General features: G+C 36.4%; 2 protein-coding genes across 3 annotated transcripts in view; one reads left to right on the top strand and one right to left on the bottom strand.

The window, feature by feature from the left end:
• The window catches only part of LOC120632856 (alpha-tocopherol transfer protein-like), a 31240-nt gene extending 27461 nt beyond the window's left edge, over positions 1–3779 (top strand). The window contains exons 6-7 of the mRNA XM_039902893.1: positions 1353–1489; positions 3090–3779. Coding sequence (XP_039758827.1) covers positions 1353–1489; positions 3090–3219 — 267 coding nt within the window. The 3' untranslated portion in view covers positions 3220–3779. The remainder of the gene's footprint in view (positions 1–1352; positions 1490–3089) is intronic.
• A 648-nt stretch (positions 3780–4427) lies between these two features.
• LOC120632700 (alpha-tocopherol transfer protein-like) lies at positions 4428–23756 on the bottom strand. 2 transcript variants are annotated; one of them, XM_039902673.1, is made up of 7 exons: positions 23568–23756; positions 17081–17162; positions 12387–12546; positions 9747–9990; positions 8059–8169; positions 7227–7360; positions 4428–6053 (listed from the first exon to the last, which is right to left on the bottom strand). In XM_039902673.1, exons 2-7 carry the CDS (start codon positions 17160–17162, stop codon positions 5948–5950), a joined length of 837 nt encoding a protein of 278 aa, XP_039758607.1. In that variant the 5' UTR covers positions 23568–23756; the 3' UTR covers positions 4428–5947. The 2 variants fall into 2 exon arrangements, with proteins under 2 accessions (XP_039758607.1, XP_039758608.1); XM_039902674.1 differs by lacking the exon at positions 23568–23756 and adding an exon at positions 23364–23472.
• Between the last annotated feature and the right edge of the window lie 1124 nt (positions 23757–24880).

The following is a 24880-nucleotide window of genomic DNA, read 5'->3' as shown; positions in this document are numbered from 1 at the left end:
TAAGATATAATAGGTAGCAACACTCTGTCACACTGTTTACAAACAAAAAAAAAAATCTGATATTTCCCATCCAATATTATAAAAATGGCTTAGATAATATCTATTTAAATGTTATTGTATAATATGTAGCGTTCTGCATAATACCGGAATATACGTATTAAATTTTCTAGGAAATATCGTTTTTTTATGATATATATTTAGTAAATAATGGACATAAAATACATTACCTTGAATGCCTCGCAGAGAAACCCAAAAATGATGATTATCTATTGTTTACACTGGACAACCATTAAAGTCAAGGTTGAAATAAGTCAAGGTCGAAGGCCTAAAACGTAGGCACTTTATGTTACCGGCACGGTACACGGTTTTTTAAACCACTACAAATTACAACCCCTAAAAAAAAACATCCTTGACTGCAATCTTACCTGGTGGTAAGTGATAAAGCAGTCTAACCTGAAAGTGCATGGCCCGTTGGAGTCAAAGCCATCCAACAGGCCAGCTCCGAGAAAATTCATAAATTAAAAATTCGGAAATTGCCCCCAACGAAGATCGAACCAGTAACCCCCTACCTCCCACTTATACTCGTAAGACCACAGTGCTCACCACTGAGCCAACAAAGGTGGTTTCTGAGAACGCTAACTGGACACAGTCACCGGTTGCTGCCATGCAATTTATTTATTTATTTATTTTTTATTTATTCCCATCTTAACATCATTTTCTTTATTTGTAACCGTTAGACACTAGGTTCAATGCATGTTTCTCGTCAATCTCTTAAAGTTGCTTTGAATTATGTCTCTTTAGATTACAAATTATAGGCCACAGTGGAGGCGCAACCGCAGGCGCAGGTGAACCAACATTATCAGCTATATCTATACAGGGTGCACAACCTGGAAATCGATTGGTAGACCACTGCAACCAAAATTTGGTTGCAGTTTTCTACCAATGGAATTCCAGGCTGTATAGATATGGCTGATAATGTTGGTTCACCTGCTGGTGTCGTGACCACTAATTTGGCTTCTTGCTCACTCCAGCTCCAGTGGCACAACTAGGGATGCTCCTCGGAACACTGACGACGGTATTCGAACGTTGAGTTTTGAAAAGATGGTCCTGGTGACCTGATCTTACTATCATCAGAACTATACAGCAAAGAAAGATATTCATCTTTCTGTTCTGTATAGTTCTGATACGTAATACTTAAAAGCCAGATAGCCTACTGGATAAGGTTTACATCGTTAGGAAACCTGCATGCCTGACACTTTTCCATAATGTTCTCAAGGGCGTGTATATCTAGCAATCCGTAACGCAAATGAAGTCACTAAGAACCGCCAAGTATTGAATATTTGTATTTGTAGATAAAATTCCACGAGCCCGGTTCTGACACCCTGTACAAAGATGTGCCCCAGGAGATCCTGCCAAACGAGTACGGAGGCAAGGCTGGCTCGATAGACCAGATCAAGCGCTACTGGATCAAGAGGGTCGAAGCTAAGAGGTAATAATAATGTTCTCTCAAGTCCTTTTGAAGAGCGTGGTTGCTGGTGTAATAACAAGCGTATGAAGCTCAGGTTGATGGACACAGGGCGCCAATTTTTAGGACGTGTTCCTTGCATGCCCTGCGAAGTGTTGCTGTGTTGGTGGCCGATCACGTACTTGGGCCGTCAATTATTACTACAAAAGAAAATTTTCTCAAATTATTACTACAAAAGAAATTTTTTCAAAATTGAGAAAATATTAATAGAGTACACGCCACTCGTACGGTACGGGCTAGCTAGTATTTTCTGCAAGCTAGCTATTAAGCAAGCTAGCTATTAAGCAAGCATTAAACCACCTTGTGATCACCTTGAAAACAAAAAAAAAATATTAAATTCTTAAAATTCATTAAATTTACCGTGACGAGTGTTGTTATTGTGATGAACTAATAGTAATGTAAAAAATCCTCGACATAAACAGAACTGTTATAAAATAGTTACAGTGCACAAAAATGTTATAAATAGTCAAAGTCAAAAATATCTTTATTCAAGTAGGCCCATAGGTGGCACTTTTGATGCGTACATAAGAATTACACGGTAGTGAGATGATGGCGATAACCACATTCGTAAACTTAAAACTAAAGCTACGAGGGTTCCAAACGCGTCCTGGTCTAAGAAGAAGCCCACAAAAAACTTAGCCGGGTGTTTTTTTTTTTGTTATCACCATCTCACAATGTCATTTTAAATTATTAGAAGAGCAACCTGGTTAGAGCAATAATTTACACCCGTAGCTTTTTTATCGTTTACGTAGTCCTTTATACTATAATAGGACTTTTCTATAAGCTTACGTTTAATACAAACTTTGAACTTTTTAAGAGACATCTCCAAGATGACAATTGGTAGTTTATTGTAGAATTGTATGCAATTTCCTTTAAACGAATTATGAATTTTATGTAACCTAGTATATTAAAGTTTAAATTATCGCAGTCACATTTTTTCTTAAATTTTGAAATGTTTTTATGAACATACATTAAATTTTCAAATATACTGACTATACACTGTCATTATTTTAAAATCTTTAAATTTATCTCCCAATGACTCTCTCGGACCCATTTTGTAGATAGAACGAACAGCCCTTTTCTGCAGCACGAAAATAGTGCTAATATCAGCAGCATTACCCAAAAGTAAAATTCCATATGACATAATGCTGTGAAAGTAACTAAAATATACCAGTCTAGCAGTTTCTACGTCGGTCATATGGCGTATCTTCTTTATCGCATAGGCAGCAGAACTAAGCCTGTTCGATAAATTATTTACATGAGGGCCCCATTGAAGTTTAGAATCTAACGTTATTCCTAGAAAAACTGTCGTATCCTCCAGTTTCAGTTCCTCATTACGTACCTAGTTCACGTCGATTTATTTTAAAAGTCAGTGATGTATCATCGGCAAACAGAACTATCCCGTGTTTGTCCTTGTAAATTAAAAACCACACGGCGCATAAAGGCATATAAGGGCATAGGCTGCACAAGAGTGTGAAAAAGCCATACCTTATGCATTCGTAAATAGAATAAATAAATAAAAAATTAAATCTTAGTTGCTTATATATTTTTTTATAATTTTCAGAAATTGGTTCCTAGCCAACGACAAGAACTGGGCGGTAGACGAATCGCTTCGACCAGCTGCAAACAACGATGAGAAGACTAAAAGAATAAAGAGCTTGCCTGGATCCTTCCGTTCCCTTGCTTTTGATTAGTTAATCGAAATCGGAACCTAGTTTGGGTAACCTGTTATAGACAATTGCTGATCGGCATTTGTCGGCTCGGCATGATCGGTGCCACGCTGTACCTTTTGCAAAAAGTATATATCTAAAGCGAATCATTTAGGTTAAGCAAAAATTACAAATGAAACTTTTTATTAAATATACCTATTGATTGTGTTTACATGCGAAGAAATACGAATGCGGAAAATAAGTATCTACTTATCTGTCTTTCAAAAAAATTGTTTTATATGATACGCAGGAAGTAGTGGAGCCCGTGGAGGGTACCGTTTCTTTCTAGTTGTATCCGGTTCGTTTATAAAATAATACGAAATCAAATTTGCTGATCAGCATATGTGTATAGCATTTCAGGTGGAGAACTTTGAAGCCGTTCAGTAAATAACAAATGCTTGTATCGGTGCATGGGATTAGTAGCTCATTTAAAAAACTAGTCTTAATTAGAAACGTTTTAATACCTGAATAATATATTCTGGGAAATATTTTTATAATTTTGTTTAATGGAATTCGTAATATTTTAAATAATTATTCTATATTACGCCCACAAATATAAGTAATTTTTAATAAAGATATCTTTAAAGTGTATACATTTATTTCATAATAAACACAGCACACAGATCTCCTTCCACAATGAGAAGGGGTTGAGGCCGTAGTCCACCACGCTGGCCCAGTGCGGATTAGTGGACTCCACACACCTTTGAAAACATTATGGAGAACTCTCCAGGCGAGCAGGTTTCCTCACGATGTTATTCCTCACTGTTAAAGCTATTATAATTAAATGTAAGAGATATGTATCTAATTGCTTGAATTAAAAAGTTCATATCTCCGTTAGACGTGCGTGCCGGGGTAGTACGATACTCCGAAAATGGAATACGAAGTCCTTAATTTTTTTTTTTATTTGCACATATCATCTCATATCATCTCATCATCATATCATCATTATCGTTGCCTGGCTTCAATCAGCACATTTTAGTTATGCGTAAAATGTTTTTGTTAAAAGTTTCTCAATTACATTGTGAAAATTGCAGTTAGTCACACTATGAAGACTGCAAAAATAATTGCTTTAATAAAAGTAGATTTTTGTTTAAAACTAGGAAGCCAAATTTATAATTAATATTTATTAAAAGCTGTCAAAGTTAGAGCTTTCTTATGTGTGTGATCTTGGATAAATAAGGGTTATAACGTTGCATTTTAATTAATTCACTTTATTGCATATGACATACAACAGGTACCATTTCCATAAATTTAACTTATAATTACTTTTGAATATAAATCTGCGTACACTTATTACGAACTTAAAGGTTAAGTAGGTAATATTGGCGTTAAGTATGTATACGTAGTTCCTCCTATTCATTTATCACATTATTTTTTTACCTTACTTAATTTTACAAACTACTTTAATAAAGAAGGGACGCGATACAAAAAACTGAAACCCGAACGGAGAAATTATTTTTATAGAAATCTAAAACTGGGCTAGATAAAAGCTGAAATCAATTAGTAGATATATTAGTTGATTTAAAAATAAAGAGCTTATATTACACAAAACAGTGTAGTCGGTGGCCACCGTGTACATCTTAATGGTGGCTTTCCAAAACTGCAAAATTGTGACCGTGTAAAACTCTCAGCTCACCTCTCGGTGCTCTACGTTTTGTTTGGAAGAGTACTTCTATATTGTAATTCAAAGGTCTTCGCTAAATAATTCTCAGCCAATTAGTGTTCTACTTCAGGGCAGAGGCCTCGTCTCTTATGGAAGAGAAAGATTTTGAACTTAAAACGTGCACACACGGGTTGCCCTTCCAAAATCCAACTCTCTTTCCTACTAAAGAGGAGACCTGTACCCAATGGTTCATATGGTGTAATATGTCATCCCTTACAGAACTGTAATGTTGACACAGCTACTGTCAGCATGACATTTTTATATCAAATGAAATCAAATAGTGATTATAGAACGAGAATCAAGTATGATTCTTAACGAAAACGACAATTTTTAATATGGGTGAATAAAATAAAAGTAATGCAATAAAACATATCTAAGGAATCTGCTAAGGTTTATTGCTTTTAATGGAGATTTCAAATGGCCAGACCGATAAGTCCTTTATTTAAAAAAATACTAAAACTCAACACTCACTTTAGGTCTCCATTGTCAAACTGAAATGGCCTAACAGGATAAATTTGACAAATAAATTTAAAGAATCGCTTGCCTTCACAAAATTTATCGTGTTTAATTCAAGAGCAAAAAGATCGTACCCTTAATTTAATATTTGTACGCTCTCAATCGAGAGTTGGTTTCAGACATCAATACTCTGTAACTTCAGAGTAAAATATAAATTTTATGTACCTACCATATTATAAAGCTCCAAGCCATCCACACTACTACAGAAATCTCTTTTAGTAGAAAACAAAGTAAGATTGCAGAAATTGTGACTCTGAGCCGAGATTCATAAGGTCCATTTTGCTTTGAAGTTAAGGATTTACAATACTCGAAAGCGACTCCACGATTGTGAGCATGCAAATGTTGCTCATATAATTTTAATGTTGCTTGCTTAATATAAACACTCCACCAACAATTCATAAGGGCCACTCTTCTTAGTTACCTTTCTTAGTTAGTTTTCTTAGGACATCGATCATTTTTAATTTGACACAACCGGGAAGGCCAAAATTACTATCGCTACAGCACTTATGAAACAGTTGTTAGTATAAATTTCTTTCAGTCAATCGATAGAGTTCTAAAAGAACCGCTCATCGTGTTGTCATTTCCTTTCGGCTTCTTCTTGAGGTCGGCTTTCCACAAGTTTTCGTTCAGGAGCATTTTCCTACAATAAAAGTCATTAGAAGTTAATGAGACAGTATTAATTCACGCTTAAATTGTTTCCCGATAACTGCTAGATAAGATGAATTGAAAACCGTCGGAATAATCATGCAGTGTTTTGTCACACTTCAACTAAGAACACCTTTCAAATGTCAGAGCGATACAAAACATAGAATACTGATTCTCCTATTGTCTGTTCCCGTGCTAACAGGTGGACCCGTTAAATAGATCCCTTTTCAGGTGATATAATTTTTTATCTCTTTCCTGTGCTAGCCCTGCTGGCCCTATGTATTCTTACTTGGGTTACAGTAAATTTATTAAGTGGGTAAATAATTACACTTTAGATAACTATAAATTAATATTTGCCAGATATTTTTAACATTGATGAGTATTTTTTTTTTTATTTGATTAAAAACCAATGTTCATGACATTTAGTTGGTGGGTATTTTGATATAAATACGGACTGCTTTTCCGACTACAGTCCTACATGGACTCGAACGATGCAAAGATACCTCCCGGTGTCTTAGTCTTTATCACAATGTCTGATTACGTTTAACTATCCATTTTTTACATTTTTGGTTGAATACCCGTGTTACTACCAGCTATACTATAAGTAGTAGTAGTAGTATATATAGTAGTAATAATTTCCCGTGATACTACCGACAGGCTCAGTAGCAAAACGCTAAATTGACTGCCCGACGCGAAATATTGCCGGTGATACTACTGTTCCTGTCGGTTGGCCCGTATATGTTATTGCCTTTATTACTCGGGCAATTTTTTTTCCTTTTTCTAGTCAATAATTGATGGACTTGGCAGATAGCCCACTTGTTGGCAAGGGGAAACCATCGCTTATAAACAGTGGCGTGCGCTTGGTTTCTTACCAGGGTATGAAAACAGCAGGACAATTGTATAAAATGGCAAAATCCTCCTCATATACGAGCTATATAACAATTTTAGGGTAGGCAGTCATTTTGTGCATGTATGAAGTGCCCGCCACTGCTTATAAACATAAAAACGCCTCGCAGAGCATGCCAGAAACACATCTTGCTTAGTTTTGCCCTATTTCCATTAACCTAAGGCTTAGATACGAACGACTTTTTAGTGTATAACTTATGTTTTAATAATATAAAAAAAACAAGTCCGATACGAACGTAAAAGTAGACCGGGCTTGACTAACCTTCTCGCAAGGATTTCCTCGTTCCATTCTTTGTTTTGTTCCACCATACTCTGACCTTCGCCGCCATATTCCTTTGGAAGACATTTTCGATCAATGATATTGTATAGACTCTCGTGGTCCGGATAAAAGTGGATCTGCAAACAGGTAATAATTGGAAATTATAATTTCATTCTTCTATTTTGTGGTAAAACTACGAATAACTTTATAAGGGAAAGTAGAATTTTAAGGAACCCGGATGATTAGAATGAAGAAGAAACGAATGAATTTACGTTTTTCTATTGGATTTGTATACGAACTCAAGACCATAAATATATTTGTCTAGTCAGCCAGTGTCTGGTCTAACTTAAGTACAAAATATTTGATTTGATTTAATTATCCTATGCAACGTGTCAATGTAAACTGAAATTTTACTTTTCAGGCTTAAGAGGTGCATTATGGCCTGTCTCTGAGACTTATCTGTCAAAAAAGACGCTTAGAGTTTTTGAATAAACCACTGCCATAGATTGTATTGAAAGAAATCAGAACCGTAACGGTAACATCATATGCAAAATGAAAATCAATAATTGACTCACTACAATTTATTAGGTAAGCATCGCGTAGGTACTATGCACGTGTCAGTCTTTTATCTTCAATAGGGTTGTCATGAGTAAAAACTTGGGATGTTTTCAATTCGTTTGTAAGGAAAAATAAATATGCTTCTTTTCATTTAATATTTTTACAGGGTGATTTCTCATGAAATCTACCTAGGCATCCTTCAACAGTTTTTCGTAATTCTGTCGCAAGTTGTATACGATAGGAGTTTAATTACAATATTAATTTAAGATATACCTACAATATCACAGATTTCGGCTGGCAGTGCTGGTTTGATTAGGGCGTAGAACTTGTCGTAGAAGTAGGGTGTGTTGATGGCGATTATTTTCTTCACGCGTATCGGCATACCTTCCTGTTGACAAAACTTGTAGGATAAGATTTCCACAGGTACAGTTATTTTTTATTTTTTATTATATACTAGCTGTTGCCCGCGACTTCGTCTGCGTTTGATTTTGTTTTCAAATTATTCAGTAACCCTAAGCCTTAAATGAGTATAGTAGTATATATATGTATAACATGTGACTGTCAATTAATTAAAGACAAATAATTTGCAATAAAATAAAATTGCGACTATAATTAAAGATCTAAGCTATCCTATCTCTTAAGTTGGAGCAGACTGCTCACGGTGTGCCAATTTAATTTAAAATCGGTTAAGTAGTTTAGGAGTCCATCGCGGACAAACATCGTGACAGGAGATTTATATATATTAAGATAGCCTAACCATAGCCATAATCTATAGCTTAACTTAAAATTACGCAATTAATAATTATTACAATTTCCTTTTTGTAGAGATAATAAATTTATAGAGAGGCTTAAAGTACAAAGGTTCTTTTAAAATATTTATAATACTAAAATGCACTTCTTCGGTGAGCGGTTGGTATATGAATCTCCTTAGATTAGGCGTTACTTATTTAGGCATTACCTTGTTCGACTATCGTGAAAACTGGCAACGCACTTTTAATTCAAGCTTTTAAATATATGCTCTAACATCATGAGCAAACCTGCTTTGAGAGTTCTTTCTATATCCTTCTTTTTTATTAATAGCGGGCAAACGAGCAAGTGGGTCACCTGATGTTAAGTGATCACCGCCGCCCATAAACATCTGCAGCACAAGAGGAGCCACCGATGCGTTGCCGGCTTTTAAGGAATTTGTTTATCCGCCCCTTGAATAACCCTAGATTGTATTTTTGAGGAAACACATCAGAAGGGAGATTGTTCCATAATTTGCAAGTTGTTACTTAAGTATTGTTCAAACGTGCATACGCCCTGTATGAAGTCCTCCAATCCGATTTTGACAAGCGTATTATCAGGATACCAATGATTAATCAGGTCCTAATTAAATGCCACTTGCCTTGAAAGCAAAACGTTGGAATCCTTTTAATCGGTTCATCTTTCATATGTATGTATTTACTATTCAATATTCAATGTATTCGACTAACTAGAAACGGACATAAATTAGTGATATCTGCATATCGTCTGAGAAAAGTACAGAAATCCTTTGTGGGGATGGGTACATGCTTTTTGACATGATACCGAAGGTAATATTAGACCTACCTTTACCTAAGTTTAAACAATATATCAAAACACATTTAACAAATCGCGGTTACTACACAATTGATGATAATAATTCCTTAACGACAAGGCTGCTTGGAAGCAGGCCACTCCGCTTTCAACTCTCACAAAACAGAAAAATTCTAAAGATTGTTAAACTTTAAAATGATGTTGGAAAAGAGCAATCTGCTAAGTTTCTTACCGGCTCTTCTCAGTGGAATCTGCCCTCCAAACCGGTGGTAGAGTGACTCTACAAACAGACTGACTTGACGTTTCAAAAGTGCTCATTAATTAGGCCTACTTGAAATAAATGAATTTTGAATTTGAATTGAATTGAATTCGAAAAATTTATGTACCTAACTAATAATAATAATTTACCAGCATATAAACGATGTAGTCCCTCAAAAACATTATGTTTGTTTTCGATATCATCTTCAGAGTATAGTCTGACATGTCCAGAATTATGTAGTGACCTTCCGCAAAGAATGGCCGCTGTATCCAATAATCCCCCTGCAATGTGTGGGTTCTCAGAAAATCGTAGAACACATATTTTTCTTGGTTCGGATCGTCGAATTTTTGTATGAGAATTTCGATATCGCCCCACCTATATGAAGCGACCGCTCTGTAAAGGAAAAATTGGTTGTTTTTACTAAATTTTTTACTTCAACAAAGTTTCATTGTTTCCATAACGAAATAGAATTACAAAAAGCCCAAAATGGTTTGCGTTTAAATGTGGTAAATTAAACTCAGATCATATCATGGCAGCTAGGCAGGTATGAATATGATAGCCAATTTTAAAACGACTATTATAAAATGTTGGTCAAACCAACATTTTATAACAGTCGTTTTAAAATTTATAATTACATTCTAATCTTACAATAATCCTAAATTACATGAGAAGATTACAAAGGCAACTTAAGCTACCTTTAACATTTTAATTTGTTAAAGACAGATATATGTAATTAATGATGGTCAGTGCTGAATTTCAGCCTCATCGGTTTTAGTAAATCATCATCTTTTATAACAAATTACCAGATGAAATCTTTGAGATGTCTCTCAATATGTTCAAAGTTTATAAAAAACGTAAGCTTATAGAAAAATCCTATTATAATATTAAGGATTACATGTGTGATAAAAAAGCTTAGCATACCTAAGCTTTTTTATCGCTAATTGCTCTAACTTCATAGCTCAACATTAACTAGACTGTGAGATGGTGATAACAAAAAAAACCAGACCAGGGCGCATTTGGAACCCTCCTAACTTTAGTTTTAAGTTAACGAATGCAGTTATCACCATATCTAACATTAGTATAACACTAAAATGTTAAATGTATGAACGCTTCATAAGTGCCTGTAATAAGGTCTACATGAATAAAACCTTTTTGAATTTGAATTTATTGTTCTGTTATTTTTTTTTGTTGTTATAGTTTTTGGACCAAGAAGATGAAGACCTTTGAGAAAAATAGAAACCATCGCCTATAAACAAAGCAACACTTGCAAGGAACACGTCACAGTCCGACACCCCAACCCCCTAGTGGTCGAGGCGTCCACTTATACCCCCGTCCCCGACGTCGAACCAAAGCGGCGACGTCCGAAGCATGTCCTTGACGACCCTGACGACAAAATAACTACCGACAACGTGTCCCAACAACACACACACACGCAACATTCACAGCGTCTTCGCCGGCGAAGACGAGGGCCCCGATTTCTGACGTCATCCGGACGTGGATCCTTACCACGGTCACGGGGGCGTTCGGACTAAACAATGATTAGTCCAAAAGTCCACCAACAGTCAGATTAACGTCGAACCGAGCCGAGGTCCGAGTCCTCGCAGGAGGCACCCTCGGGTCGACGTCTCCCATACTCCCCCCGATGTCGTCGAGCCCTGGGGCTCTTCTCATGGCGAGCTTTCGCGCTCGCCCCACTCCCCCGGTGACGCCGTAGCAACCCCTTAGGTGGTTATCGGCAAGTGTCCTTCCGAAAAAGCAAAAGCAAGGAACACGTCCTTAAAAGTGCCCCCCTTTTTCCATTAACTTAAGGCGTAGGTGTTAAGCCACATGAGGGTTAACACCTTCGCCGCCTGTAATTAAAAGGTGCGAGCATCTCAAATAAAAACATTATATGACGTAGGTGTATTTATGGATTACATTTTACCTTGAATAAGATGCGGAAATGTCAGCCTTACTTATTTGCAAGAACCGGTTATACCTGGTTACTTTTAGTCAACTGTATAAAAATTAGCCAAAGGCGGGTCAGACTCGCGGACGCAAGGTTCCGTAACACCACACAGTTAATAAAAATGCCACAGCAATATCAAAGTCAAAGTCAAAGACAAATATTTCTTTATTTTAATCGGCTCATATGTGGCGCTTTTGATAGAAATGATAGTTATAACAACATTCGTAAACTTAAAACTAAAGCAACGAGGGTTCCAAACTCGCCTGATAAAATAAAATGGGACGACAAGAACGACGATATCCACAAAAAAGAAGACGTTACTGTTGTTAAAATACATTTTGTGACTGAACCTTTTGGTACATCATCATCATTGTCCAATCATCACCGGCCTACTAGAGGGTACGGGTCTTCTCTCAGAATAAGGAGGGATCAGAGAGGGGAGAGCGTAGTCCTAACCAAGTGCGGATTGGTAGACTTCAAACAACTTTGAGAACGTCATGGATAACTCCCAGCCATGCAAGTTGTCTCGAGATGTTTTCCTCCACGGTTAAAGCTGGAATTACTGGAAAGGAATGCTCTAACAATTAGACTATCACCTTTTGGTTACGGAATCCTAGTAACTGGAAAATTCTAGGGTCAAGTTTTATCGTAATTTTTCTTACGTAGGTATCTGCAAGATTTTTATACAAGGAGTCGGAAAATGCGAAACTGAGAGACGTCGACTGAAAGTACGAAGTTGTGGGGACCCGCAATCGCTAGTGTGGGAGCCAGATTGGCGCACCTCAGAGGGCGGCAACTGACTAAGCCAGTACCCAGCTGTGATATGTCATTTAATACATACGTTATAGAAAATGCTGTTTGCATATGAGGCGACAAGGGATCTCTGTTGGTGTAGACCTCGGACATCTGGCTGCGACTCGAGCAGAAGCGGTCGATGCACTTCTTCGTTTGCTCCAGACTGTGGTAACAACTATGTAAGAACTTTGCTATGAGCTCGTCACCTGGAAACATAAAGTTATAAATTAATGATGCTCCATGATTCTACTTAGTTGTGGGCCGAAATTCAGTTGTGTTTCTACTTTTGAAAGAAGATTTTAGCATTTTAACTCGTCCGAGAAAGTACTACCACTGTGTGTATAATATTATGCTTAACGATGACTCCACGCTCCATTCGTTTTAAATTTTTAGTAATAATAAATATATTTAGTATAACCTTGAAGTATTCTACAATAAGCTCTGTTTCTCCTTTCTGTTATTGAGCTTGGTCAGCATTAATTCGAACAGGCGTTTTTACATTTCGCAGTTCCTTATGTATGTTCCTTATGTTCCTATATATCAAACATGTTTGCAACGATCAATTTTTGTTCAGGTTGTTCGAATATCAGAATTTTCTGTTATAATTGTGGTCCTTGGAAATGAGGGAAATAATGAGGTGCGTTGAGCCATCAGTTTAAGTCAAGGGTTAACTTTAGTGGAATGAAAAAAGTTATCGTATCTGAAAAAAGTTCCGAAGGGACCTATTACGAACCCTCAGCTGTTCGTGAGTCCTTCAGTTCATAAAATATAGGCAGTATTTTATGAACCGCAATCACGAAAAAAATTGCAAGCCGAGTTTCTTATCGATCTCTGGACTCCGCGTCTTTATCTATGAAGAAAAGATTTCAACGAGTGCAATATTTTTCTGTCACGTGTATTTTGTTGTTTAAGAGGGGGTATAAAGCAAACTCGCTAGTTTTAGATTTGATTTTTACAGCAGTCAATTAAGTTTGATTTACCCAAAAAAAAAGTATTAAAACTACATGATATTTCCAAGGACCCAGATTGAGCGAAGACGAAAAATATGAAATTTTATCGATAGAAAAAATTACGTAATCTCACTAATTTTTAAGTAATATCAATTTAATTTATCATAAAGTAAATCAAAACAATGTAGTCAAATTCTTATTCTCTCGTCTCAGAAAGCATCAGTGAAAGGGCAGCTTGCTATATGCTACCTACGTCTTTCTCTTTTTATTTCTTTTCTTCTTTTTTCCCTTTATTTGTTTTGACTGTTTATTGATAAAGGTTAGGTTAGGTTCGGCTTTTTAACCAGCGGAACCCAGCTAGTCTTCTTCTCTTGTTTTTTTCTTCATAAACTCCCCTGGTGGTAAAACTTAGGGATGAAGCCATCTAAGATGGTAGTGGGCTAATCCATATTCATACATTTATAATTCATATTTCTTTTATTTCAACTAGGCTTATAAGCACTTTTGAAACGTCAATTCTGTTCTGTTTGTAGGGACTCTACCACCGGTTCGAGAGGAAGATTCTACCGAGCAAGCCGGCAAGATATATTCTATTATAGTCTATCACATGTTTATATTATATCTGTACATATACGAAGTAGGTAAGTATATTTTATAAAATTTATTATTATTTATCTATTTTTGTTTATTATTTTAGTATTATTTTGTGTACACCTTAACCCTTTCGTACTTTTGTAGGTTGCCTGGTGGAGATCGCTTCTAAGCGATAAGTCCTATTGTACCTTTTTTCTTTCTTTCAATTGTGTTTATTTTAAAATACAGTATACAATAAAGTGTATTTAATTTGATTTAATTTGAAGCCAGCGATTACTCTTTTCCAACATCAAAAATTTATATTTTACATTTTACCATTGCAGGTTGATGCAGGTTCCCTAACGATGTTTTCGCTAACCGATATTATAATTGCTTAAAACACACAACGTGCTAGGATTCGAACTCGGCCACCCGAATTTGAAATCGGACCTGGGCAGTTACCGCTTCAAAAAATATGGGTAATCGTAAAAAAATGTACGCTTGCAACTTAGTTTATCCTTGATCAGTATTTGATTTATTGTGATAGGTCATAAGGGTAATTAGTTTTTGCAATCACACGAGTCATTTCCTTGCATATGCTATGACGATGATAATAAACTAGGTAGTATTTTAAATTATAGTTATTAAAAATTGAATAAATGCATTCACCAACACTGTATACCCTGCTTACAATGTATGAAATTGGATACTTAAGTTATCTTCCATACTTAGCTACCTACCCAGTAATTTTACACGCGCTACACTAGAGTTGGTTTTTTACCTACAGTTGTAATAGTCTTCCTTTATTTAAGGCGTAGAAATAAGTTTAATATTACTTTTTTTTTCTGAACTCGTGCATAGATAACAATAAAAAAATAATTTTCGCTGATTTCGGCAAGCGTGGTCACCGCCAACACTCAGAGAGTTTTAAACGACGCGGAATATATAATAGTGCATAAGTGGTACGCTCGCTATTCTCTCACTCTCATAGTCCGATGTGACAGCGGAATGCCAGGAACAAGTCCTGCAACCGAGTACCGATTGGGCGGACAAATTTATTAAAAGAGGTACCAATGACGCGCGCCCTCCGCATCCTCAATGTCATATCAGAGCAATTTGATTTGTATTGTTGCGCTCTGAGAGAATTCAAAAGGATCGCAATGTGGGTAATTTGTTACAGTAATTAAATATTATGATGTTAAGATTTTTTTTTTTAAAAAGCTACACTATCGCATTAGGTTTAAGTATTCTGTAATGATAGTGTTAGAATAAGAATATAAATAAATAAATAAACATGCAGTCTTGTGTCTATCAACCTGAGCCGAAGGTGTTAAGCCTCATATGTAAATAGACAAGAAACCATGACCTTCAGACCAGATAAAAGCCGCAAATCAGCATTGCAAATAAAAATGAGTTATAAAATGTAAAATGTAAATTGTTGATATTGGAAAAGCGCAACTGCTGAGTTTCTTGCCGGCTTCTTCTCGGTAGAATCTGCCTTCCGAACCGGTGGTAGAGTCACTATATACAGACAGACTTGACGTTTCAAAAGTGCTTATATTAGGACTACTTGAAATAAATGAATTTAGAATTTTGCAATAATGCTGCTTTGCGGCTGAAATTAGCATGGTGGTAGTACTTTCCTGGACGACATCTGTCACAATAAATTAATAGTTAAAAAAACCAAAAAAGCACCTGTTAGTTTAGTTTATTTACAAAAGAATATAAAATAGCATCATTCCTGCCTTATCGACTACAGATGAAAATCTTATAAATTAACAAGAAAACTTAATTTTTAAATTGAAAATTTAAATAATCTAATCAAATTAATGTATTGTCATCGGTCCTCGTTATATAAACAAAGTTTGAACTAAATCAGTTTGAAGAGGTTTCAGAGGAATCAGTTTTTCAACTTCAATTTAACGTCAAATATTTCAAATTGCAAAAAAACCAATGCTTAGTTACAAACATGACTTGAATACATAACAATTAAAACTATAATTATCTAGGTAGGTATAATTGAATCCAATATATTTGGTATTATTCCACTACGTTATGAACGAAAACGTTATTTTTTTCATTTTATTAGTTACAAACATACAGGTGAAGCTAATATAAAGCGTGTAAAAAGGTGGTACTACTAACTTATTTGATTATTTTCTATTAACTGGTACTCGCAAACTGCAAAAGCATTTTTTTTATTCCACTTCAAGTTTGCCCTTGACTGCAATCTCATTTGGTGGAAACTGATGATGTAGTCTAAAATGGTAGCGGGCTAACCGGTTCGGGAGTATGGCATTTAATATGACCCATATCCCTAATAGGTTTCTAAGCGACATCGTACCAGAACGATGAAACGCTTAGCGGCATGCAAATTTTTTTTGATAGTGTACGGCCGAAGCCTCCCAGACCAGACCACAAAAAAATTTAGTAATGCCAGAAAACGAACACAAGACCTCCAAATAGTGCAAGAAAAAATTAACGTGTTCATACATAACGTAGTGGAATAATATAATACCAAATCTATTACATTCAATTATACCTACCTAGATAATTATAGTTTTAATTGTTATGTATTCAAGTCATGTTTGTACCTAAGCATTTGATTTTTTTGCAATTTGAAGTATTTGACGTTAAATTGTAGTTGAAAATAACTCAAATATGTTTTGATAGATTTTTTTTTTATTTTAATTCACGCTAGACTTTGTCAAAACCTTTAGTCGTATTAATTTTTTTTATTGTTCTGCATGGTATTAAGATAACGTAGGTAGTACCTTCTTTGTGAATATTTGCATATTTCACTCTAAAACCAAACTGATAATCTGCCCACTTATTATCATCGACCTAAGTAATGCAGAGCAGAGTTATAATTCTTCAAATGACTGTTTTGTAAAATTCGAGTGACAGCAACTTTCGAATGACTTAGCGTTATATAACACTGCATAAATATTCCGACTTTATTACACGTTTATTTGTAAGGCCCTTTACGTATAAACGTGGCATAAGGTCGGCGTACTTATTGCTACAATTGCCCGCCAAAGCCAATGTTGCGCGCGACGGTCTCAAGAAAAACGGTTGTGTGTGGCACAGTAAGCTGGTTGAAAACTGCTCCGTGAATTCACAACTGACTTTACTTTGTCTGAACTCTGTAAAAACCCTTTAGATCTTAGACTGAATATTGTGATACTTAAATGAATTAATAAAACCTGTAACTTACCGAGATCAGTTGGTAGATGTGGTTCCTTTGCCATCCATTCTTTTATAAAAGCTACATCCATGTTCGTAGTATCTTGCGGCATCTTAAAAAAAAAAATTTAATAAACATAATGGCTACCATGAGCAGGAGATATTTGGAGAAACACGAGTGGAAACCATCATAATCCACCCAATAACGGCTCACTAAAGGGCACGGGTCTCCTCCCACACGTGGTGTACAAATAAAGAGTAAAAAAAAAAAAAAAAATGGACTTAGGCCGTTTTCCACAAGGCTGGCCCGGTGCGAATTGGTGGATTTCATACGCCTTCGAGAACATTATTCATAACTCATAGGGTCAGGTTTCCTCCAGATGCCTTGAGGAATGCCTTCTTCACCGTTAAAGCAAGTAATATTTAATTGTATAAATTAAAAACGCACCCAACTCTGTTAAGTTAGAAGTGCGTGCCGGGGATCGAACTAGGTCCCCCGAAATAGAAGCCGAAGCACTACTACCTCTACCACTACCTATGTTGAAATAATATACGTGTTATATCAAACATTACACTTTTCGTTTTTCCCTGTTGCAGTGGCGGGCGGTTGGACAAGTTAACTTTATCCCTGGTCAGTGTTTTTTTTAATTGGGGGGTATTTTTATTGCCTCCAGCCCATTATCGACCCAGTACTGACAAAGATGTGCCGGCAAGAGATTGAGCGTTCCGATACGATGTCGCGTATTAACCGATATTTGGGTATTGGTATTTGTAGCCATATCCTAACCAAGGTTAGCCAGTTACAATCTTAATCTAAAGTGCTCACGCTCATTCAAGTGTTAACTTCTAGCTAGTGCATAAAAATGAAGAGGTAAATATTTTAATCAGGTTTAGTAACTTTATTAATCTTTGCTGCGAAACCTCACTTTCTTATTTTTACTATAGGTCTGCTAAAGTGACGTTTGACAGCAAAGATCGCGAGATTTAAACCAATAACAAGCCTGTGTGCCGAAATTCCAATATTTAAAGTTTAATCACAGCGGACTTAAAAGTCACTAAGGTACGTAAAGGTCGTTAAACATGGAAAAATTTGTTCCAAGAAGTCCATCAACGTTTTCATACATAATTTAACTGCATTTAGCTTAATTGGCTTTAATCCAACTTAGGAAAAAAAACTGCGAATAGTTTCAAGGTGCTTTACGAACCTACCTGCGATTAAAAGTCAGTTTGGTACCTAGTACCTACGTCATATTATAACAGCCTTTCCTTGCTATATAAGCTTCAGGTATGTTTTACATCAGCACGATAACAACTTACTGCTTGTTGCTCTCGACTTTGTCTGGTTTATTCTGGATTTTTAAAAATCCAGAATAAACCAGACATCTGGATCTGGATTCTCGCGAGATTTTAGAACTGAAACAAACTAAAACGAGGAAAACCGCTAGTGGCAAGATTAAAAGATAATAACGGATTAGATATTTCCTTATGCACCTATGCTTGAGAACTAATTTTTTTAAATAAAAATTCTCCTAATTCAAGGATTTGAGATAAATTATTCATATTTAATTACTGTCTTTGTTTGCATTGTTTTTGTGTTCTTATAAAAAGTAGTATGCCAGTTTTCAGTGTCGTACACGGGGTTTCTGACCAAACTAGATAAAAGAAAGATGGAAAAATTATCCTCCTATACGAGATTTAAATGAAAATGTTGGGTAGACAGTCCTTTTGCGCATGTATTAACTTCATTAATGGTACTAAATACAAACATTCTTTTGGTAATCTTTAGCATAATAATCAATAACTAATAATAAATAAATTTGTAATAGTGTTTTTTATTTTTAAGCATTTTAAAGAATTAAAAAAAAAAATGTAAATCAATAATTAATGAGACATAAAAAAAAATTAACATAAGTCACCTTGCGATTACTATTCATTGTTAGATAGGAGCTCAGACTGGATACCAAATCATCTTTCAAACTTCCAAAGACAATCCTTTTACTGACTTACGTAGGTCAAAGTTGCTTTAATTCAAAATTCGTTTTATTTCAGATAGGCCTAATTTATAAGCAGTTTTGAAACGTCGTGTATCGACTAAGTAATATGTAGTGCTCTGTTAAGCCACACATTAGTAATGCAGTCATTTCATTCAATGTCTTTTAAATAAGGCAAAGTTGGAGACGAGCATTTGCGATGGGCAATGTTCAAGATTGAAGGTTTCCAATAGTGGGTGACTAAAGCTCTTAGAGGAAGAACATATATATATTATTCGCCCACATCATCTTTCTTTTTTTTAAATATGTTGAAATACTACAGAATCTGTACTATCTGTTTTTGCCGTGCTTGCGTTTGAGACTCTGGATCTTCGGACACGATAAGTTTTATAATCATCATGTCCCAAAAATTGGTTTTGACGTCTGGTTACCCACGAGCTGGCGCTTATTTAGCCCAACAGCTAAGTCTAGCAATTCAAAGGGGCAATAGCGCCAGCATTTTGGGTACCATGCCCATAAGTGAACAGTTAGACGGCTTATATATACCATAAATTAAAAAAAAAAGTAATTTGTAAATATCTACTTTAATACTGTAAAGAATGGTCTAACTCATGTAGATTATCTGTACTTAATATCATAGGTTTGTATATTTAGCAGGTCCAGTAAGAGTATAAAAGCTTTACGTTCGGTATCTGGTTTATCAAGGTACGAGTAGGTGTGAAGCGATGCCGCAGGGCACATATAGTATTATATGAAGTTGTGTATCTGTAATTATTTTAATGTGATATTCATTCTTTTTCCCGAGGACTCTTAATCGCAGAAAACATAGAATTGTTATCTTAAATACATCAGACAGGTAAGAATGATAATTAATTTACCCACGCACCCAATTACACGTGTAAATGAGATGTTAAGTTACGAACAAGTTATTTTAAGTGAATTAGGGATGACCATATTTTTAGGCGACTTAAATATCTACAGTTGCTTGGCTGTCACTCTCCGTGGTACCTACTTGGCGCTGAGCCCTGCGGTTTTAACTGGAGGTACCGGATTTGATCCCCGTTAGGGCAATCCGGGAATTTATAATTTCGGAATTTTCTTTCCTCTGCTATGGTGGGAAGCTTTGGCGTGGATGGTTACCGACAAAGACGTGCTGCCAAGTGTTTGAGCGTTCTACTACATAGTCGAAACTGATTGGGGTATGGGTTTAACATAAACTGCAATACCCCTTAGCCTGCTACCTCTTCTTAGATTTTTTTTTAAACAAATTTATATTTGTGATTTACAAAATAGATTTTAGAATGAGTATAGAAAATACGCCAAGATAAAAAATTCGTCCATTTTAGAGAGTGGACGCTGCACATTCTTCAATTAGATAAATACTTAATAATACTTAGAAACTATACAAAAATATTAAACTACCTATCTACCTTAAACTGACAAAGATAAACAGCGAAGCACAAACTTCAAGTCGCTCAGCGTGCTATGGCAACAGCTTTGCTTGGTATTTCTTAGAGGGATAAGATCCGTAACGAAGTGATTCGCCAAAGAACTAAAGTAATTGACTAGCTAGCCCGTAGGGCTATAGCTAATGAGGCAGTGGGGTCACGTTTCGGAGGACCGATGGACGATGGAGTCGTAAGATCCTCGAGTGGAGACTGCGTGTCGGTAAACGGAGTGTCGGGCGCCCCCCAACTAAATAGACGACCACCGAAGAAAGCCGAAAAAAGAAAAAGTTGGCGCTGCTTGAAAGAGGCCTATGTCCAGCGGTGGACGCACATTGGCTGATGATGATGATGACGGTGCAACCAACTTAAAAGACCGGTTTGCTCCATCATTTACACGCAGGTGGGATTGTAGTCAACGGCCAACTTGTAGTGGAATAAAAAGGAATAAGAACTCTTTAACATTCGTTTCTAGGAATTTCGATGAGCTTTAATTAGGTTAGGTTATTTAAGTATGCGTATAATATAACTCTTAATAACTCCCATTGTCAATAACAATTAATCAGGTAATTTATGTATAAGTACATTCCATTTATTATAATTTACAATTACCGCATTTGTTACTTAACTCGTTGATCTAGTGGTTGCATGTCGGATATGGATTATAAGGTGGGTTCGATTCCAGAGACGGGGATTATTTGTTAGGTACTTGGTATATGTTGCCAAGCGCTTTAATAAGTGCTTAATAGCACTGCCTACTCTTTTTTTTGCCGTGGTCGAATAGCTTTATTGCTACCTCCGACCCTTGGGCAGGACAGAGGTTATGTGGGACTCCCCCCTTTAAAGGGGGTATACCCAAACTAACACTGCCTACGCTATTTTTTTAGTACATAGTATATTAAAGTGTTTTACATTTTATACCTTAGTACTAGCCTGCTCAGAAACCCTGTGCATTGTTGCAGCCAAGTACCAGCCGGGAGTTAATGGTCAAACTCTGTTTTTGCCGCTAATATACTGTTTATTTATTTACTTAACACACAAAACAGATCATGTAAAAACATAAACATAGCACCAACCAATAACAATAAAACTAGCCACTCTCCACAACATGCGTGTATAAATGCAGCCAATAGATGTGACGGACTACGTTCTTGGATATTTTCTTAAAAAAAAAAAAAAAACCATTACATATCATATAATAGAATATAGTGTAAGAGAATACAGTGTGCAGTTAAATTATGAAAAATTATTTTATTTTGTACATTTGTCAAGCAGAGTGCTACAACTATGCAAAGATTTAATGAAAGAAACAGATGGAATGAAAAAAAGAAACAGATATATTAGATAACAATCGTAAAGCCAGCATTGGAACAGCTCTAATAACCTGTCTGCTGTGAGACAAGATGCCAGTGCCAAGCAATGGGACTCTAAGGAATAGGGTAACGGTTGTGATGAGCAAGGTTTAAAAGTAGCTAACTATTGTGTCGCAGTGGGCAAAAAAAACAAAAAGTACTTACAAATGAAAAAAAAATATGAAAAAATGTTTTGTTTTATTAATAAGTATATTTAACATGATCAACTCATTGCCGGCCCACTACAAAGAATGGCCGTAATAATGAGAAGAGTTTAGGCCGTAGTCCACCACGCCCTTGAGAAAATTATGGACAACCCTCAGGTATGCAGGTTTCCTCATTCCGCATGTTCTTTCCCTTCACCGTTGGTACAAGTGACATTTAATTTCTTAAAACGCACATACCACCGAAAAGTTGGAGGAGTGTGCCGAAGGTCGAACGCGGTCCCTTCAAAGGCAAGCCGAAGGGTTCCGCTTCCCTAGCCTAGCCACTAGGCTCTTAACGCTTTGTACGGAAACTTTAAAATGTGCATCACAGAGTCACTCTTGGCCTGCTCAGCACTGGTAGCAGCCGCACCCACCATTGACGAGGTGGCAGGATGTGTGATGCAGCTAGGGTATCGACACAAGTTGCAACCCACACAAGTAACCTTCCCAGTCTCCAAGGTATGAGCGTCAGTGGCGTGCATAGAGGGTATGTAACGGGTATGCAGATGATATAAAATAAAGAAAATCTCCAGTAGACTCATAAATACTTAAGGGTAGGCTTTTAATAACTTTTACAATGTCTATTCTTAAGTTTTTTATAACTCAAACAGGAGATTTTCATCATTTTATATCATCTGCATGCCCTGTGCATACCCTCTATGCACGTCACTGATGAGCGTCATACCATCAGGTCTCTTGCCATCGCTCCGCGCCAAACCAATAGGTTCTAATACAGCTGGTACGTGAGCGGTAGCTCGAGATCGTCGGATGATGTCGTTGATGGTGCTATGGCGAGAGAAGCGACCAGCGCTTCTTGAACAGGAGAGTCCATGGTGACCGTAGGTGTCAACGCTGTCACCGCAGTGGCATCGATGAGGCTGAATTATAGAGACGCCAAGCCTTAGACCAATCACCACTGACAAAGTGGTGTGGTCTAACATAGTGCAGCCAGTAGCCGGACTTCTTAGCAGAGAGAGCGAGAAGACGAGCACGGTCTCTATTAGATGGCATTTGGTCTAAAAGTGTATCAAAGATTTTTTTGACCAGCTATTTCTTGCCTCGGCCAAGTATGACACTTCTATGGAGCCCAAAGAATTGGATATAATTTTTTGATAAAGAGTGTATCTACTGTACACAGAGGAAGGAAAAACTGGCAGCGAAACAATCGAAATTTTGCGGAAATTTTGAGTTCCAATTAGATTGTATTTTAAAATAGTTAAAGACATAATTAATATCATTATTATAGTAATAATAATCATGCGATAAAGGTCCCGCAGATATTTCCGGCAAGTAATAACTTAAACCTAAGTAGCTACTTACCTACTTTATCGTGAAATCCATTGTTTTTTCTATCTCTAATTTTATAAATATATAAATTCAGACCACCTAAAAGGCGAATAACGAATACTCGCTAAAAAATAACTACGAATTAAATAAAAAGCGCAAAGAGGCAGAATTATAAACAACTTCTAGTAATTACATGTAGGGTAAAATAAAAATCCGAGATAAATCAATTCCACTCACCTTGTATTTGGAAATAACACTGTTGTTTTACTTTATAAATGTTTTTCTCCATTCAAAACACTTCTTTTATAAATAGGTACTTGATGGCTTCCTAATTAATTTGTACTTAATTACAGACCAGATAACAAGCGGTCCGACAGTTCTTGGAGTAATGCTCAGAATGAGTATAAAGCATATCTATTGGTGATTTTGCGGTACCTACGAATGTTTAGTGCTAAGAGGAGGTATAATAAAGCTGATCGTACATGTTCTGTACGGATAAAGTTAAGTCGTACTTTGCGGTAGTGTATGGCATAAAATGAACATTAAGCTTAATTTGCTATTCTCCGTGATATCCCGACTGTACGATGAAATATTTTAATACAATTTCAAATATAATTAAATAGAAATCACCTGTATAATTAAGTCTCATCGATGCCACTGCGGTAACGGCGTTGACACCCACGATGGGTTATGTCGCGAAGCCCCCTCAACGACGTCATCCGACGATCTCTTGCTACCGCTCACGTGCCAGATGTATTAGAACTCATTGGTTTGGCTCGGAGCGATAGCCAGAGGCCTGATGGTATGACGCTAGTTACGTGGAGGCTTGAAAGGTCGCTTGTCTGGAATGCCACGTCTCTGTAGCTGCATCACACACCCAGGCAACCTCGACAATGGTGGGTGCGGCTGCTACCAGTGCCGAGCAGGCCAAGAGGCGCAAATACGAAAACCTTGATAGCAGTTTAATTTTTGTGCCATTTGGGGTAGGGACTTTGGGACCGTGGGACCGGGCTCGAGCTCTTTTTAAACAATTGTCAAAAAAGTTATCTAATCTACCGGTGATCCTAGCACTGACAGATACCTTTGAATGGCCAAAGAATTAGTTTGGCGATTCAAAGGGGCAATGCTGCCAGCATCTAAAGTACTACACCACTCGCTGCGGTGGTTTCGAAAACGTTTTAGTTTTTATTTTGGTATATAGGTTACTTAAGGTTGTTTGTTTATAAATATTATTTAAGATAAATTGAAATATTAAAGCAACTTTTAAAAATACTTTTAATGCGTAAAAAAGTAGTAAATTATTTCATTAGGCACCACCGCACAGATCTTTTAAAATTTCTCAATACACGTTTCACTTCGATGAAATCCTTAGAAGTTGTTGACATTACAAACGCACAGTTGGAAAGATTTAAAATTGGGCCTTTACAAAAGTGAAACAGCCTATGTTTATCAGGCTCCAGTAGTAATGTAAAAAAAAATGTATAGGATTATTTTGACCGCGCAGAATTTTGGCTAAGCGTTATTTTATCGCCCGGAGCCTACAGTTTGTG

The sequence above is a fragment of the Pararge aegeria genome, chromosome 20 (genome assembly GCF_905163445.1).
Source record: "Pararge aegeria chromosome 20, ilParAegt1.1, whole genome shotgun sequence".
NCBI lineage: Eukaryota > Metazoa > Arthropoda > Insecta > Lepidoptera > Nymphalidae > Pararge > Pararge aegeria.
Note: the sequence above shows the minus strand (reverse complement) of the source record. Positions and strands in the feature narration are given on the sequence as shown.

Coding starts and splice junctions, on each gene's coding strand:
- LOC120632700 (XM_039902673.1), bottom strand. CDS start 17,162: ATGCCGCAAGATACTACGAACATGGATGTAGCTTTTATAAAAGAATGG. Junction 9,991..12,386: donor CAAACAGCATTTTCTATAAC/GTATGTATTAAA, acceptor TTTCCTTTACAG/AGCGGTCGCTTCATATAGGT. Junction 8,170..9,746: donor ACTACATCGTTTATATGCTG/GTAAATTATTAT, acceptor TTTTGTCAACAG/GAAGGTATGCCGATACGCGT.